Here is an 18825-nt window from a genome sequence, read left to right as displayed (position 1 = left end):
TCCAGGACAGGCTCCAAAACCACAGAGAAACCCTGTCTCGAAAAACCAAAAATAAATAAGTAAATAAATAAATAAAGCTGAAAGGGTAACTTAGTCCTTGATGAGAGTTCTACTGAACAATTCCGTTATGAATGCCTAGGATCTCAGAACAGTTGCTACTGGAGGGAATAATGCCCAAAGAAGGGCTTAGTAATAATAATAATAAAGACCAATAACAGAAAAGTGTGTGTTTGCACATGAACGCAAACACAGACACACACACACACACACAGGAACAAGTGTTGAGGTATTAATTCTAAAAAATATACCGTATTTATAAGTTACCTCCCATGCAAGAGTAAAATAGTGTGTATGATTAAAACATTTTTGCATTCTGCTTTTATAATTGTACTATTTTCACATTCTTCTATTGCAATAAGAAAATTCATGAAAAAAAGTGGATTGGTGGAAACTTCCAAAAGCAAAAATAATTCCTATGAACCTTCATGTGGTGATGGATCGAGATAGAGATAGAGACCCACACTGGAGCACTGGACTGAGCTCCCAAGGTCCAAATGAGGAGCAGAAGTGGGGAGAACATGAGCAAGGAAGTCAGGACAACGAGGGCTGCTCCCACCCACTGAGACGGTGGGGCTGATCTAATGGGAGATCACCAAGGCCAGCTGGACTGGGACTGATGGAGCATGTGATCAAACCAGACTCTCTGAATGTGTCTGACAATGAGGGTTCACTGAGAAGCCAAGGACAATGACACTGGGTTTTGATTCTGCTGCATGTACTGGCTTTGTGGGAGCCTAAGCAGTTTGGATGCTCACCTTCCTAGACCTGGATGGAGGGGGGAGGACCTTGGACTTCCCCCAGGGCAGGGAACCCTGACTGCTCTTTGGACTGGAGAGGGAGAGAAAGGGGGAGGGGGAGAGAAATGGGAGGAGGTGGAAATTTTTAATAAAAAGAAAAAAAATTAAATTTCACATGGAGTTTGAGTCAGAGGAAAGAAATGTCGTTATGATACAGGCAGGAATATTCTCAGAAATCAAGAATAAAAGTCTTGAAGTGAAAACTTTTATGAAAAAAATAATGATTCCTAATGTAGATTACCAATGGAAGCTATTGCAAATCCAGACTTTACAGAGAATTTAAGACATCCATGGGTGAATATAATTCTGGCATAATTCTTCTCATGGAACTAGTTTTCAAATGTAATCTTTACATGGTTTATGCATTTTCTTGAATTAAAATATCAATTTGGGCTATTCAAGGTAACTTAAATTTCCAAAGGACACCAGTCGTTTCGGTTAAGGATGGTTGAACGCACCTGTTTAGCAGGCTGTTCATTCTTTAAAAGACAACACATCTCCTGACTTGGGAAGAAGAAAGACCGTGGTGAAGAACTCCTATAGTCAAACCCATTTTACAGATGAAGAAAGGGGAAGCTTGGTAAGGTTAGACAACATCCCATCAACATCCTAGTATCTAGGAGACTAGTACAGGAACTGGAGAGATGATCCAGGGGTTACGAACATTGTTTTCCCAGAGGACCTGGGTTCACTTCCCAGTGCCACAGGGCAGCTCACAGCTGTCTCTTAACTCCAGGTCCAGAGACCCTAGAGCCCTCTTCTGACCTCTGAGGCCACTGCATACAGACACGCGTATACACAAAACACCTAAATAAGTCTTCAGGAGACCAGGTAGATTCAAACCCAAGGCTGCAGTGGCCAGAGTCCAGACATTTCTCTTCTTCGATGCCACGGTATTTCCACTGAATTAAAAGCAAGCGATTGAGCTACTGCAGAGCGTGCCATACAATACTGCCTTCTTTAAAATTAGTCCTGTCCCTGTAGGTGGGGCATTATTATGACACATATTCATTCAGGTGTTGTTTGCAGAGCAGATCTCCCGGATGTGCTGCTTGACACTATTTCTCCTCGATATACAGTTTTTGTTGGTATTGTGACTACGCGGATTCTCTGTGTTGTTGAGCCCTCATCTGGTTTTATAAACACTTCTGCAAGCAAATGCCACTCAGAGCCCCCACATAATTCCCCTACAGAAAACTTTCGGAGCCAGATGGTAAGTGAAGGAGCTTTGCCCTTACATTAATGTTCCGCTGTTCTGAATATTTTCGTATCTATAAAAGGTTGTTTAATAACCACACTGTGCAATCCGTTTCTGGATCTGGATCATATGGATCCATCTCTTAGTAAAATTTAGATTATTTTGTTGATAAACTAAGTAGGGCATGTTAGGATCGCCTCACAGCCTACGACAAAACTATGCACTACTAAAATACATGGAAGATTGACAGTTAATATGCATTCAAAACGCAATATACAATGGATTTATGAAAAATGTGCCCATGCATAGAATGTACCCATCAGTACATTAGATGAAGCAAAGGCTACCATCTTTTGCCCTTCTATTGTCATTTTCTGAAAATGATACTTTTATCTAGTAAATAATTCATTTAGATTCACTAATTTGCCTGGCAGGGGTGGCACACACCTTTAATCCCAGCACTTGGAAGGCAAAAGCAGGCAGATCTCTGAGTTCAAGGCCAGCCTGGTCTACAAAGTGAGTTCCAGGACAGCCAGATCTGATCTGTTACACAGAAAACCCTGTCTCGGAAAAACAAGCAAACAAAACAACAACAACAACAACAAAACCCAATAAAGATTCACTAATTCGGGGGTACGGAGATGGTTATAATCTAATTTGGACACTTCACCATACAAGTAGCAATTTAGGGGTTCTGTTTTAGAAAATGCAACTTTTCTGGCTTTGGGAGTTGCCTGGAGTGACAGAGCTAGTAATGTCTTCTGGAGATGGGAAAGCATCCTGCAGAGAGCTGCAGATGCACACACACACTACTCTGTGTGTGCTCAGGAGACAGGCAAGCCAGCACACCCAACATTCAAAATTCGTACGGGCTAAAGATCCTAACGCACGCCCTCATGCTTGTCTGTCAAGGATTTCGCTGTATCCTTTTCTAACCTTAAAAAAAAAAGTGTCCTCTTCCTTCTGAAGTACAGGAGAACTTCGATTTTTATCTTTTTCTTTCTTCTCGTAGCATATGCCCCAAATCCTTTTTTCAAGTTACCTGACCTTTGCCTCAATTTCTTCATTCACCAGAGAGAGAGTCAAAAAAGAACACTATCTTGCAGTATCATCCTAATGACCAAGTGTTCAGAATTGCACTTAGAACAGAGTCTGTGCTCTAGAAAAACTGTTTACTCCTAGTTACTGAACATGTTCTCCACGACAAACAGTATAATACAAGCCACAGGGCAGAAACAGCTATGAACAATAAATCATAAATATTTAATGTCAGGAGTGATAAGCGCCTGAGGTAAAATAATAGCACAAGACAGTAAGAGGGTAGAGAATGATTTTTAAAAAAGTGTTGTTTTTTTTATATTTTTTTCAGGCCTTTGTGATAAAGATGTTTATCAACACACCTCTGAAAAGAGTGAGAGTAAGGGATGGTCAATGAGGCCGGGCGACATTACAGTGCCAAAGCCCCACCACTGGGGAGTGCTGCCTAGCTATAGGGAACAGGATGGGGGGAGGGCGCAGCAACAGGGAAGAAGGGAAGGATCTGAGAGGAAGATGGTTGGGGGAGGAAAAATGCAATCATGGAGCACCCTGGTTCAGAAAAGATGAGATAGGGCCAGGGCAGCAGCACCAGGAGCTGGGGAATCACAGAGGAGCCTGTCACACTGGCAGAGAACACAGACAGCAGTGACAGAGAGTGCAGGGTTCGACACAAATCTCTCAAAGCTCCCTTGGTCGCTAGCACTGAAATCTACTCAGCACCATGTGGGGCCACTGTACAGATGCTATCGAGGTGCGGACCTCAGATAAAAACTAATAACAGGAGGATATTAAAGTTTCGGGTAATTTCTGAACTCATTCATTTCATCCACGTTATTGTACAGAGGTGGACGTAGAACTCCAAAGATAACAGATGGCTTACTCAGGTTCAAATAGCTCATTACAGCAACTGACGGGCCAGGCAATCACTGTTTTTATTTCCCCTCTCGACAAAAGGCTGCCCTCAAATCAGTATTTCTATGGACTTACAGAAGTAATTTAACGTCCTTATTTTAGTGATTTCTCTGATCGCTTCTGGTGTAGCTATGGGAGCAGAAAAAGTTCTAAACGTCTTCTCTATAGGTTAATATTTGGGAGAAAAAATTTAAAGTATTTTTTTTTAATTTCTAACATTGCAGTTTCCTTATAAAAAGTATTGACAGTGGGACACCAAGCTGTGATCTCCTAATGTGGAGGGCCACATTCATGGCCATCGCTGTCATGGGATGTATTCCAGCTCTGGGTATCAGTTTGAACACGCCCAGTATAAAGTCTATACTAATGACCTATTGCCTTAACCAACTGACTGGCAGTTCTGAGAATCTATTACTACAGATAGAAACACCGCTGATCTTTCTGTAGCCACTTTAGGATGCCAGTCTCTTATCAAGGGCTTGAAAACTGTTGGTCAGACTCAGGAGCAGTCCCGTGTGTCACAACTCTGCCCGTAGCTAGCTCCCGAGGGAAGGGGGGCAGTGACCAACCCCCATTTGAGACGAGTAAAGGAGCGAGAACACTGAAGGGCACTTTGTCCTGAAGGTAAACCAGGCGCTCTACATGAGATACAGTCAACCAAAACATTTTCTTAATTTATGTAACGCGGAGAAGTTAAGAAAGACGATAAGCCTCCTGAAGACGAAGGGGATATTGATGAGAATTCTCTGGTGTGTCTCTTGTCTGAATCTAGGTGCCCCTGCTATGAAATGCTTGCCTTGCCTTTCTGCCAAATCTGTTACTATCTTTCTGCCCCCCTACCTCACAGCTGAGCTCAAACCTAAAGCAGGACAGACCATAGGCTATGGGCTTTTTCCTCTGCCTGGTTCTGGAGATGCGAGGAGAGAGGTGTTAAGAGACTTGGTCCCTTTGTCCCCACAAGAACACTCTCTGATTTCTACTGGCGGGCAATTAAACTCCTTTCTGAGATGGACGTAACAAGTGTGAAGAAAAGCCATTTCCCAATCACCTTTTTTTCATTCCCCACATCGTAGGAGAAAGGAAATTCAACTGAGGGCCAATTCTCCCCGAAGAATCCTGTGCTTTAATTATGAGCAGAGCACATTAAACGTGCTAAGGCGTCCATGTTAGCCCTGCCCCTGTTCTCCGTAGAGAAAGACAGGAGAGCCTTTCACTATGGAGCAGACAGGGAGGGACGCTTCTGAGGGATGAAAACATGGTTGGAAATTCCATTTAATTGAACACCAGGCCACTGTGCCTCTTGTAAATGAACATCGCTTTGCTGCTTAATTTTGTGCTATTTTACCTTTCATTAAAAAAAAGTAATTTAAGTTAAACTCAGCTGAACAGCAAAAAGCTCTTGATATTTTGAAGCATTTTGGAACAATTACTTTGACGGGAGCCCTTGACAGTTAAATGACTCCGCTAAATGAATGTTATAGAAGACACATAATGATTTTTAGTGAAATATTGAATTTAACCACAAATGAGGAAAAACCTAGTCACAAGCACTACAGTATATGTGAATAACGTCTTGCTTATGAACCACAATGGATTCTATAATTTCTAATAATCACGTAATCAACTAGTTGGCTCATAAGTGTGTTTCCCATCTCGAGGCCGTCTCCTTATTTTCAGTTTCTGCTTTTGTTGGTTTTTAAATCTGAGAAGCCAATAAGAAGATATCAGTCCTGGTAATAATTTCCCCTTATAATACAGCAGTTTACAGTTGGGGAATTAATGAAATTAATGCTGCCCCATCACTGAAAACCTCCTCCTTCCTGTTCCTCCCTCTGCTGAATGGGATTCTTTGACAAAATCAGAACTCGTGAAGCTGAGTGCACTGCCTGAGACCGTGAGGGGTCACCGGGTGCCAGTGTTTCCTGCATCTGTGAGACTCAATCTTCCTTTTCTTATTTTATGCACTGGATGTGAGATAGTATCAAGGCTTTTTTACATGTTTTCTCATGACTAACAACAGAAGTATGTGCTGAAATAATAAAACTGGTACTGTTCAATTTCCTTTTTAAAATTCAATTCCAATACAAGCGAGAGAGCCGTGGCGACGGTGAAATCTGACTTATGATGAAATTCTGTTTTCTGAAGATAGAGAGGAGCTAGGAAACTCAGGGGCTCTAAACCATGTGGGTGGAGACATCTGGATGGAAGAACTGAGTCAGAAAAACAGGAATGTTCTCTCTCTTGTTTGTCTGGCAGGCTGATTGGGGAAAGGGATGCCAAGCATTCGGAGTGGTATCAGGTGGATTTCTACACAGCGAGTGCAATCACGCTTCTTCATTCCTGACACAGGTAAGCCTCAAGTCCTCCTGAGTCCAGACTGGCCCTTGCATCTGTATTCAGCAGCTGTTCTTACCTGCACTCCCTCTTTACAAAAAATAGGAAATATCTCCGTCTAGCACCTCCCGACACTTCAGAGCCAATGTGAGCTCCTCAATAAACCATGAACCTCAGAGTACCATGAATGGACAAATAAGCTTCTGTGACCTACTGTCAATAGTGAACACGGGAAAGGCCAGAGTCCAGCACCCAGACTCTAAGTATTCGATACTAAAAAAAAAAAAAAAAAAAGAGTCCAGCTACCAAGAGGCCTATGTTTGGTATCAGCTAGAACCCTGTTACTCAACGTGTGGCCTGTAGGCCAGCAATATGAATACTACCTGGCCACTTGATGTGTGCAGAATCTCAGGTCTAAAGCCAACATCTGTATGACAACCAGACCCCCAGGGGTCTCAAACATAGGGAACTCTGAGAAGCACTTAGGAGTAATCTCTAACAGTGTGACGCCTCAACATGTAACGTTGTTGTAACGCTGTGTGTGACGGAGAGGAAGGGCCGCCTGTGGCACGGTGACGAAGGCAGGTCTGCCGAGAACATTCAGAATTCTCTCAGGAGAGTCACACAAGGCTCACAGGTGAGAAAGCAGTTCCCTGGGAGCTCTTCCTAGATCCTGCTTCACGCTTGCCTGTCTAAAGACACAGCTGCTCCTAGTAATTGTCTCTTCTCCTCGGTGCAAAGCAAGTATTTTATCGTGAGCCTGCTGACATTTGCAGGCGTTGTGGCTTTCTCCACGAAAAATGTGGATGATTGAAAGGATATTGCTGACACCTGAATAAGAAATGCAATGACTCCAAGTTATGTAAATTTAATTATTTCCTTTAATTCTTTTTTCAGGAATCTTTTTTTTTCCTTTCCCCAAGCTTAAAAAAAAAAAAGTCCTGGCAATTTTCATTTAAAAGAAATACCAGTCAGCAGTGGTTCACTGAACGGGCTGACACGCAATTTCATAGGGGAAGAAGCGGTGTGTCTTTAATCTAATTTGGGTTCTCAATTCCCAGCTAATGTATCTAGGGACCATGATGTGTGCATTTACAAGGAGACATCTGTAATGCAGAGTCCAGCTCTGCAATTCTCCACAACCTAGGTTTGGTGGTTTGGTTTTTTTTTTTTTCTTTTCTTTTTTTTAAATGAGCCCGAGTTTTGCAGCTGCCCCACAACAGAATAAATCGCTATGTACTCACAGATGTAGAAATACTCTCGGCCCGGCCTGAATTCAAATCCTAGAGAAAAGGGAGTGAAGAGCTGGAATTTCTCTGAGAACTTCAGCGGTCCGTTTGGAGAGTGAGGCCGGTTACATTCCCATCTCTTGAACCCTTTGGAAGTATGGTCGCATGCACTGTAGCCATCAAAGTTCACCATGTAGAGGACATAGCGCTCAGTCTTGTCTTCTGGGACAGAGTCCTCATAGTGAGGGCAGAAAACATCCAGGTAGTCATTGATGCAGACGTCAATGTGGTAGTCACCCCTCTGGAATCTGTTGGAAAGAGAAGGAGATGAAGAAAATTCAGACAGGGAAAGTCTCCTGCTTGGAATCAACAGCGGAGGCCGCCAATAAGCCTGGAAATAAAACATTTAGTATGAAAAGTTCTTACTGACCGCTGTTACAGCCTGATGTGAAAAGTTACAAATCCAACTGCACACCACACACACACACACACACACACACACACGACACCAGCCAGTAAGTACATGTCTGCTTCAGTTCAAGTCTATAAAACTACAGCTTCTCTGTCTTAATTAATATCTTTCCCAGTGAACTGAAAAGTATTTCACAGGCCACAGTGATGTGGGAAGTAAGAATCATATGGGCACATCTTTCTCAGCCTAAAATCATGGTAGGAAAGCTTATAAAAACGCCTTTGTTTTTAGCTAGCGGGGAAATTCTTCCCTAAGCCCTCAGAAAGGTTCACTATAAAGCTGTGTTACTGCTGAAATACAACACTCATAAAGCCCCATAATCTTCAAGCCGGACAGCCAGTCTCACATGAACACTTCCCAGCGATGATGAGCTGGTCAATTCCATTTTTGGACATCTCTAAATGTTAGAAACTTTCCTCCTATATTGAGCATAAATCTGCTTCTGTGTAATTTCTACTCACTGATTCTACTTCTGCCGCCCGCAGTTACAAAGGGCGCATCTAATTCCTCTTCCACAAGGTAATCCATAAAACATTTAGAGATGTCAGCTGCGTCTGTAGCCTCCTTTCTCCGTACATGAAAATCCTTGTTCCTTTGGTTATCTCTGGGACAGTCCCAGGCTCCTTCTCGCTCTAGGCGCCTCCTCATTCCCTCCAGTTTCCCACTGAGTTCTTAAAATGGAGGACCCAAGCATAAATGAGAACCTCAGCACCGCGGGACTCAAGGTTAGCCTAGGAAAAACAGACCACTCTTATTTTCAATGCTAAACACTCTCTGGCAAAGATTCCGGTTTGAGACACAACACTGTTCAAAAAGAAAGCGGGAGAAGCACTCACTTAGTAAGCCGACCTGGCTTTAAGGATTGTATCTGATGAGTCAAAGTCATAAGTCACCCAGAGCCTCGGTTCCCTTCCATGTATGATAGGAGAACAATGGGTATCCATCCACCTTGGTTGTCCCCCCGCCCCAAGGCTCCTCAAGTCTCAGAGGAGGAAGCATAGAAAGAGCAACTGGAGGTTTAAAAGTTCCAAATCAAAAACCAAGGGAAGGTATCGGAACATTTCCATTCCGGCTAGGATCCTTCCAAACACACGGGCATTTCTTCCAAAGAGAACCGCGGGTGTTTATGTCTTTGTGTTTATCATGATCGTGAGTTTACCACTTCTTCATTACTGGCAGGCACTGATTTGTCAAGATGTACGGAAAGACTGTTGCTTTTAAGAGATTTCTGAACATCAAGGTAACATCGCGGCTAAAGTACAAAGAAAAGACATTGCAATGTTCAGATAAAAGGTGTCGGGCTATGAATCATCAGTACTCAAGAGTAGCCTGACAGTTTTGGATGAAAGCCAGACAAGAACTGCAGCAGAAGGTGATGCCCAGATGCACTTTAAACTATTATATTATTATTACAGATTTTAGAGACATGGGGGGGTTCTTTCCCTAGTGTCACTCATGCAAGCTTGACTAGCATTTGAAAGTGCTCAAATTGAAAATGAAAATTAAAAACTGTCATTACCCGGTTTTATGCTGATATTCTCTTATTCTATAATTCTGTTGTTCTATAATTAAAAGCCACATTGCCACGTTTCTTTGGCACCTTGGGTTTAGTTCACCTCTTCCATTTTTTTCTCTGTTAATGTCACTAAAATTCTAACAATGCAAATTACGGAACTGAAAAAACCCATCCTCCATTGACCAGTTGCCTCCCCACGTGATACTGGATTTCCATGTGAGGTAAGTAAATTACTGAGTTGCCTATTTTAAATACGTGCTTGTTCTAACAACTCATATTCTTTATCAATTGCTGAAGATGATAATCTTTCATAGCCAATTTACACTTCTGTTTCGGATCCTTGTTTGCTCGTCTGTTTTTTGAAACAGGTGTTATGTAGCAGAGGCTCAACTTGAACTTGCCTCGTTGCCAAGAGTGGCCTTGGACTCCTAAACCTTCCTGTATCTACTCTTCAGTGACAGGATTGTAGGCCTGTCTTGTTTCAGGTCTTTAATTTGCACATGTGTTTACTAATGCATATGTCAAAAAATAGGCAATATCTAAATAAAACAATGACTGAGTGAAACCCCTGAAAGGCATTATACAATGTGCTTAGGTATAAAAGAAAAAAAAATAGGATTAGATATTCTAATTTTATAGCACACCGAACATGACTAAGATTGAATACTTAGTATGTTACATTCATATTTCAGTTTAATATCCATCACAGAACCACAGACAATTCACTACTGTGCTATCTACTCAAAGACAAAGACACTGAGATTAACCCAAGTGATGTGCCCAGTGTTCACAGCTAGTAAAAGGCCGAGGGGAACTGAAACTAAATCCGTCTGACCTCAGAGCTAATGCTCGTCATATTGTGTTTCCTAAGAGATTAAATTGCTAACATCAAGTCCGCAGGTCTGCTTCATATTCCCTAGAGGGACGAGTCTCATTCTCAATGGAGTTTTGCATCTCTTTCCCATTTACTAATACAAGCCTTTGCTGTCCTGGGAATCTGTGTGTGTTCTGCATATAGGACATACATACACTCTGATACTCAAAACTACTATATCAAGCAGTTATAATGTTTTACGTTACCAATCAGGAACAACATCCAGAGAAGATATCATTCTCTTAGCTCAATTTTTCACTATACATAGGTAGTGGGGTTAAAATCAGAACCCAAGTCTTACTTGGTTCTGAAGCATATCCTGTCTTAGAAACTACAATGGCCCTGCAGTGTGACCGTTCCACCACTGCAGCGACTCCTCTTCCTAAATGGTACCCTCTTAAAACGGTGGGTACCAGTTTCCCTTAGGGGGACACCCTTACAGGACAAGCCTGCATCTCTTCCCTGCCTGCCCATGTGAACATCAGCATTGACAAGAAGCCTTCGACGGCAGTGTGAGCTCTTGACTCACACACGCTGTTCTAGTCTCTCACAGGATAAAGGTGCTGTTAGGCTCAGCAGCCATTCGCATAGAGGGATTGTTTCCATCAGAAAACAGCTTTCACAAGCCTGGGCTCACACTAAAGAAGAAATGCACATCTAGAAAAGATTCTGCGTGCCATATTTACAGGTGCTGTGGCAGCACAAGCACTGCCCTACAGGTTAGCACGCTTCTTAGGGCCTTTCCTGCAAACCTCTTCTCTTTCTTACTTCCTCTGATTTTACCCACTGCGTCCGTAGTGGTGACCTCTTTGAGATCACTGAATCTTTAATATATAATAATTAAATAAATTAAATAAGAAACTATAATATCTGGCAGGCCACCAGATAAGGGAGCAATCATTCGTCCAGTCTTTAAATCATCACTGTGGTTCACCCTGTAAAAGCATGAACTCTCACCATATTTAGTAAGGGGGTTTCATCTGTGTAAGCAGTTACCACTCTGCCTGCACAGCGTAAATCTCTCAGGAGCCAGAAACATTCCACATGCATAGAAAGATGGCCCCTGTTTCTCACTGGGATCCATGTCTGGTCAGATCAATGCTCCTCACAACATACAATAAAATATATCTCTTACAGCAAAATTGTATTTTACCCACCTATCAAAAATCTGTCAATAGATTGGTTGAGGGTCAATATCATCTCTATTACCAAAGGTCCATGTTACCTGCCTAAGAATAAAATTCAGCACAAAAATTAAGCCTCTGTAATCATCCCCAATAGCCAGAGTGTGTCATAGAGTTGGTGGGAAGTTGGAGACGATGAAGCCACCTGACAGGTTAAAGGAAAGGCACATTTCCAAAGGCGACTTGTGGCAATGTGACCACAGAAGTAGGGACGAGAGCTGGGAAGCCTGCCTCTAAGTATTTGGCTGGTGACTTTCCATCACATTGCTAAATGTCATCTTGATTATCAATTTACAACCATTGTTAATATCTCTTCTCTTAGTTAACCTGGGCAGTGGAAGTGAATCATGACTTGAATCTCAAAACTCAAATCAAATAAAGAAATGACAATTGTCTTTTCATTTAGTTCTCAATGACATGCCCACAAATTCTTCCTGAGACATAAACTAAACTATCATTTGACAGCATTAGTTAGCTTGACCCATACATCTCTGTCCTCCTGACTCCTGTATTTTCCACCCTGGATCACTGGAAAATCAGACATCTAGTAATGAGTACTTGGTTTCGTTTTCGGTGGCGTTCTTACCTCAACCCTGTCCTTTAGTAAAGCAAAGGTGTCTTTGTCGGGCAATGGCTTTTTGTGACACTGACATTTCCTTCTCCTCGACCATATGCCCCTGCGTCGTGGGCTCTGACAGCTAGAGACAGCAAACGCCAGAAAGACACAAGCAGTGCAGTAGGAGCACAATCCTCCCCCAGCCATTTTCTCCCGGAGCCTTCCTCCTCCCGCTCCTTCCCCCTCTGCTAACGCCAAAAAGCATTCCATCTTCCTAGCTGGAAAAGGAAGGGGACGGTGCATATTTAAAACATTCTAAATTGGCCTTTAGCATATGTTGCTGGCACAGCAGAGAACTTGCTTCCAGGGAAATACATGGTGAGGTATTTTATCAAGTGACTCCTGAGCGAAGTGTCTTCACTCCATAAATACAGACACAGTGTCACTGGAAGGAGATGATGCCATTAGAAGTTAGGGAGCTTCGGGGCACTTTTACTCCCCTTAGGGTAATGTCTTAAAGCACTCAACAATAAAAATGTTATCTCTCCCCAATTGGACGGTTGATGACTACGTTTTAAATACATCTTCATATGTCAAGAGGTGATTGTTTTAACATTCATATTTGAGTAGGACTCCGCTGTCACCTCCATAATTACAGGGCAACCTAATATATGACATTCTGGAAGTGAAATGCAAAAAAAAAAAAAGAATGTGATTTATGATCAAAGATTAAGCAAATTTATCAGCTCAGGGTTCTTCTCAAATTTTAAACTAAATCTAGAATGAATATGTCTCGGCAGCATGGTCTTTCAATTCCACTAGTTTTGATTTAAAGTCTAATTACAGAACAAGATGTGTCTGTTAGCCGGAAGAATTTCTCACTTGTCCCAAAAGGACCCAATGGGCCCTGGAAGAGACGTGGGCTTCGCTTTATAAAAGTGCTTCTGGGCAATGGGCAGGACAGCCGTCCAGTTATGTAACACGCTTCTCCCCAGCTCCTTCTGCTCTTCCGCTCAGCGCAGAATGCAAGCCTTATGGTCCCTACCCTAAATCCGAAGATGTTCTTTTTTGTGTTTTGTTTCCTTGCAGAGGCTCAAGCATGAAATAAAAACAGCAAGTGAAACTTGGCATAGATAAATGGTAGCGGTATCACTAAGGGCTGGACAAATATTTGTTTTGCTGATTTTAAACTTTTCCTCTCTCTCTGGGGCTAAAATAGGAGGCTTTTGGGGATGCACTGGCAAATTGAGAGGGCTCTCAGAGTGTGGGGCATGGGTAGTTTCGGTGCAACCAAAGCACTTGAAGCCAATGATGTCCAGTCTACCTCCTCCAGGTTCAGCAGCGTAACAGTATCAACTACTATTCCTGCAGTTGCGAGACTCGACAACTGGAGGGAAAATTTGCTTCCATAAGTATTTCAGGGATGTATCCTCCTTCGTCTTTTGCAGATGAAACACAGTCCAGTATACGCTACATAGATGCAGCGCGTGTGCTAATAACTTCTGCTACATCATATACCTCTCCGTCTGATGAAGGGCGAGATACTGATGAACTACTTACTCCACAGATCTAAGTGCTGTGTTGATCCGTTCATGAAAATTCCTAACAGAGTTCACTGGCGTGCAGGCCTGCAGCATGGCAGCTTTCATGAACTAGGTTACAGTGATAAGACCTAATGTCTTGACTGACTACCCAGAATTCATCAGGAGACGAGTGTGATAACTTGCGGGTTTGGTCTTTCCCTCTCTCTACTGTGTGTGTCCACTTCAAAGTCCCATTATCCAGTGTTAATTATCCCTACCAAATGAGTAGATAAGGATCTTGAACAGCTCTTGCTTGTTGCTATCCTAGTATTAGGTGTACCAGTCCTAATGGCTTCTTACAAATTGTATGTCCTGTGAGCAGTACCTGCCTTACACACACAGGGCACACGGAATGCTCTCTCCCTGTGTTTTAACTCATTTGGAGTTCATTTTATTAGCTTGACAGAGGAGCTCCAAAGGAAAGAAAGCATTAAATTGGCAGAGCCTAAACAAGACTTTTCTCTAGGAAGGAACTGGGTATTTTGGGTGACAGTCTAATTGCTTTTAAGCCCCCAATGAAGCCTGGGGCACGGGGTGTGAGTGAGCCAATGTCAGCAGGCCAAGCCAGCCTATTTACAAGGCAGAGCCCTAACAAGACCGACACATCACAGATCATGTCAAATCGTTTTCGAAAGGGGATTTTGAAAGAAAAATAAAGAATTAACATCCGGCAATCAGTGTGGTCCTAACATGGGTCACTTCCACAACGCAGAACGGGCTGTTTCTCACCATGTCTGCTGGCCAGGAGTTTTCAACAAAGCTAGGCAGCAGGCTCCAAGGCATCTGGAGTTTTAGGGTCCCTTGAGTGTATGGGGTCGAGACCCTACTGCATCTATGCAGACTGATCATGAGTAGGCAGAGAAAAAAAATCATCAAGTAGGTTATACAGCCAGTATCTCATCTGGTCAGGGGGTATGGGAGTCTACCAAACCAATGAACCATCTGTCCAATCGCTCTCTTCTAAGTATGCCACTTTATTCCTGGTGACAAGGTAGTACCTGGCAGAAGTCCAGGCCATTCTTAGTTTCAAAAGTAATAATAACAAAGAGCAATAATAAACCCTCTACTTTCTTCACCAAACCAAGAAGAGGACTTTGGAGAATAATGACTCGGTATTTCTCACATACCCGATATATAAACAGGGAAATATTTGTATGAGTTGATGGTAACTTTTTGAAAGTTATGTTCCAGGCCCCAGAGTTTTATCTCTGACTTTTCTAATAACTGGATTTTGAAGACCCATGTGGAATGAGTCTATATTAATTTACTGATAAACAAACAAAACACAATAAGCCAGGAGACAGGAAATATGCACGTCTTATGTGCCTTATCAGCCAAAAGGTAGCAAGTGTGCCAAAGAACAACCACAGTAACGTCATCTAACTGGAAGCTCCAATTTGTAAGGCAGAGAGCAGTGCTGTGGCTAGGAAATATGGCATAGAAGAGGCAGCTAGGTTTACAGGCCGCTTAGGAGGACCTTTTGAGTAGCTGGATTAATGTCCGAGGGTAAGAAGTGAAAGGAGATGCAATCTAGAGTATCAAGAGTCTAGATGTTCACTACTGTCATAAAAAATAGCGAATTCACGCAAAGAAAACGGGTTGACGCGGGGAAACTGGGACGTGTCTGTAGGCGTCTTCTCTATCCATCTCCTTGAAGCTGCTGCAGCCTCTATTGTCTCGGCACCCCGACAATCACCTGAGTGCCTGCACTTTGATGGATACCCAAAGAAGGGAAATTTTTGCTGAATAATGTATCCAAGAAACGGAAAACAAGTGATCATCTTACGGATTCTGGGTCGCTGTGTCAAATTTTCCGAAGAGTTTCACGGGATGATAAACAAAGGTCAAGATCATGAAAGAAAATAATGGCGGGCGGCAAAGGCGGAAAATGACAGTCAAGACTGTTGTTCAAGCAATGCTAGAAAATTATGCCGAGCCGAGTAGACAACTTAAGCACCTAAGGCAGAATTAAAGTTTCTCTCTTGTCATTAAGTCCTCTATTCAATTACCATTTATCGGGGTAATTAAACACTGGAAAGTGATGCCAAGCTAATTGTTAGATTATGATAATTACATGTCTTTGCTATGCTACAGCTGATCAAAATAAGATGCGGTCCCGCGCTCTTAGCTGAAGCCGCGCCGTAATCGCAGACTTTCTTACGGCACCAGGCCGCTTATTACTAATTCATTACAAATCAGGCGGAGAAGCTTATTATTTGTAATGTTGCCCCCCCCCCAAGTCTCCTGGAACAAGACTCCCAAAAGGTTAAGCACAAACTGCTGCCTCTCATTGGCCCATTTCCATCCCAATTACACAGCTGAACAGCACTGGGTGCCTCTATTTGAGAGGGTTCAGCAGACTGCTTCACAAAACCCTGCAGCCGCCTCTCACACTGGCAGGAACACCCAAGACTCCTTTCAGCCTCTGCCAGCCACTGTTCTGTTCTGTGCTGTGTCCCCGGCAACCAGACGCTGGCAATCCAGAGGCTCCTCAGGTCTGGAGGCTCCCGTCTGCTCAGGTCAGGACCAAAGCAGGCAGGGTTTTGGTGCAGTGAGAAGGCATGGAGAATACAAACGGCTCGACATCCACGTCTCTCTGTCGCTGAACCCCGAGCGAGGAGAGGAAATCAAGTTTCTCAGCAATCAGCCAGTCACCACCAACGTGTGACCCAGACCCTTGTGAACAGAGACTAGAATTAAGTCACTGACTTAGTCTCTACAGGGCCAGAATGCCTGACATTTTCCACATCTCTCCCAGTCAAACCAGGCCACTGCCATAGGCCTGGTAGGTAGACCGGCTTCCTACTGTTTTTACCTTGGGACTTCCTCTAAAGCTATCATCACCAGAGCACACTTGTGCACATAAAGGAGCACACAGCAAGCACCAGGTCAAAGTTTCGTGACCCACAGAGTGCACCTCGTGATCTGATCTCTATTTGAGACGTTTTGTTTCTTCCATACTTGCAGTGTTACGCACTTAACATATCTCTATCCCCAGACGACTTATGTTGAAAGCCTAGGCTCTATATGAATGTATTTGGAGACGGGAGCTTTATGAGGGTAATTACGGTTAAAGGAGGCCTTAGCCAGAAGGATTAGTATCAGCTTAACAGGAGATAGCAGATCACTCCCTCTGTTGGCCATGGGAAGACACGATGAAAAGGGGAGCTGCTCATAGCCACGTAGCCATTCAGCTAAGCCTAACCAACCCCTGCTGCATCTTGATATTGGATGCCTCTCTCTGGAAAAATCGATCTGTTGCTTAAGATACCAAGTCTATTGTAGTTTGTACCGGTAGCCTGGGGGACTAATACTGTGTTTTTAAAAGATGAAATTAATAGTATAGAAGAAAGTAGAGTGATTTCAAGTTAGAATACTACCAGTGACTATATACTATCAGTTATAATACCATCAGTAATAATAAAAAATAATGAGTAATAAATTGATGAAATGCAATAAAGAATAACTAAAAATACCCAGGGAAGAAGGGAACGAGAGGGAAGGAGACAAGGGTAGCGTTAAGCTACTGTTGGCACCTCCCACACTATCCTGCGTGAGGAGACGCTCAGTATCTCTGAGTTGTTCTGAGTAGACAGGACACACTATTTTCCTAAGTAGGGATCGTTTTACTTCTGAAATTAACTTACAGCACTACAAAAGTGATTGTATGGTCATGAGGCAACTGTGCTAACTGCGAGGCTTCAGCAAGGCTTTCACTGAGAGACAGAAGAAATGAGGGTGGTATAGAACAGTCCCTACTTCGTTTTTCTCCTCCTCAACCCTGGAAATGAAGACAGAAAATGCTAGCACCCTTCAAGCACCACAGCAAATGTGTTTCGGGAGCACAGCAAACCACACGGTACTTCTACTATCAGAACCTAGGAAACTGTCATTTAATGCACATGCTGGCAGGACTCCCGTGGATTGAGCCTGGGAAGTTGGGTACTACAGGTCATCCCATAAGTGTGGGTTTCCACTGCTTACTATTATTATGACTTCTTCCCTGAAGTTATTAAAAGGATATTCATTCATACAGCTGGCTCCTCTGTTTACTTTTATAGCCTGGACCACAGGAAGATATATGTAAGAATAACCTAACTTTCAAAATAAGAAATGGATTGCTCGATTCCAAGAAAACGTAAGAGGAGGAAAGAGATAAACAGTTCACGATTTATTTCTTAGAAACAAATCCAGGCACTTCGGGGAGCCTTATGTACAATAACAGCTCTACCTACTTGAATCTTGTTTATCTCGGTGACAGAGAATAGTTGATGTCTTGCTCCATCAGTTCCGTGTTAATAACCTCTCCTTTCAAAACCACAGTTCAAAGCAAGTGGACATGACCTGCGTCTTGAACTTTCACAAGTTTTGGTACAGCGTGCTACAAGGTTTGAACGAGCCATGTGTGTAGGCCCTGGGTTTCAAAGGACTCAAGGTACAAGGATGATGAAATAAGGTGATAATGGACCCTCCATGCTGGGTGACAAGCCAGCTCTGTGAGCTCGGAGGGGAGAGGGTCACAATTGGCTCTCCTCAACATTCCGCAGCGTAACCACAGACCCCAAAGTTTTGCCATGTACACAGTAACATTTTATTGCTATTCAAAGTGTTCCGTCCTCTCAAAGGGAGAAAACAAAGCAAACCATGAGCTGTGGCTGGTCACAAACTCAGCACTGATGAGCTAGGTCAAAGAACAGTAAATGGGTTTATGAATCCCGTGGGAGCTGCCAAATCAGCCTGGAACTTAAACACAGAATCTGTGTCCACTGTTGAGTAAATGTGACTTCAGCTCATCATTCAGCTTATTTACAGAAAAGGCCAATTTCATTTGTTGAAATTTTAATTCAACATCTGGTTCCTACTTTATACATGCCAAATATTTAATTAAAATCATAACCCATTTTACGTGCTAAAAGGAACTTGTGTTTTTTTTTCCATCCTTCAGATTAAATATCAAATACACCTTTCAGCTCTATCTCAGAGAAGTAGGGTACAGGTAAACAGAAGACGCACTTTGGGGAACTTGCTGACCCTATAGCTGAGAAAGAAGATTTGCGCCGGGCGATGGTGGC

General features: G+C 42.9%; 1 protein-coding gene across 2 annotated transcripts in view; it reads right to left on the bottom strand.

Moving 5' to 3' along the window:
* Efna5 (ephrin A5) overlaps positions 1 to 18825 on the bottom strand; it is a 283038-nt gene that overhangs the window by 40889 nt on the left and 223324 nt on the right. For both annotated transcript variants that reach the window (XM_026786214.1, XM_026786215.1), the window contains exon 2: positions 7584 to 7876. In XM_026786214.1, the coding sequence (XP_026642015.1) occupies positions 7584 to 7876 (293 nt within the window). The remainder of the gene's footprint in view (positions 1 to 7583; positions 7877 to 18825) is intronic.

This window comes from Microtus ochrogaster, linkage group LG4, assembly GCF_000317375.1.
Source record: "Microtus ochrogaster isolate Prairie Vole_2 linkage group LG4, MicOch1.0, whole genome shotgun sequence".
NCBI classification, from domain to species: domain Eukaryota; kingdom Metazoa; phylum Chordata; class Mammalia; order Rodentia; family Cricetidae; genus Microtus; species Microtus ochrogaster.
Note: the sequence above shows the minus strand (reverse complement) of the source record. Positions and strands in the feature narration are given on the sequence as shown.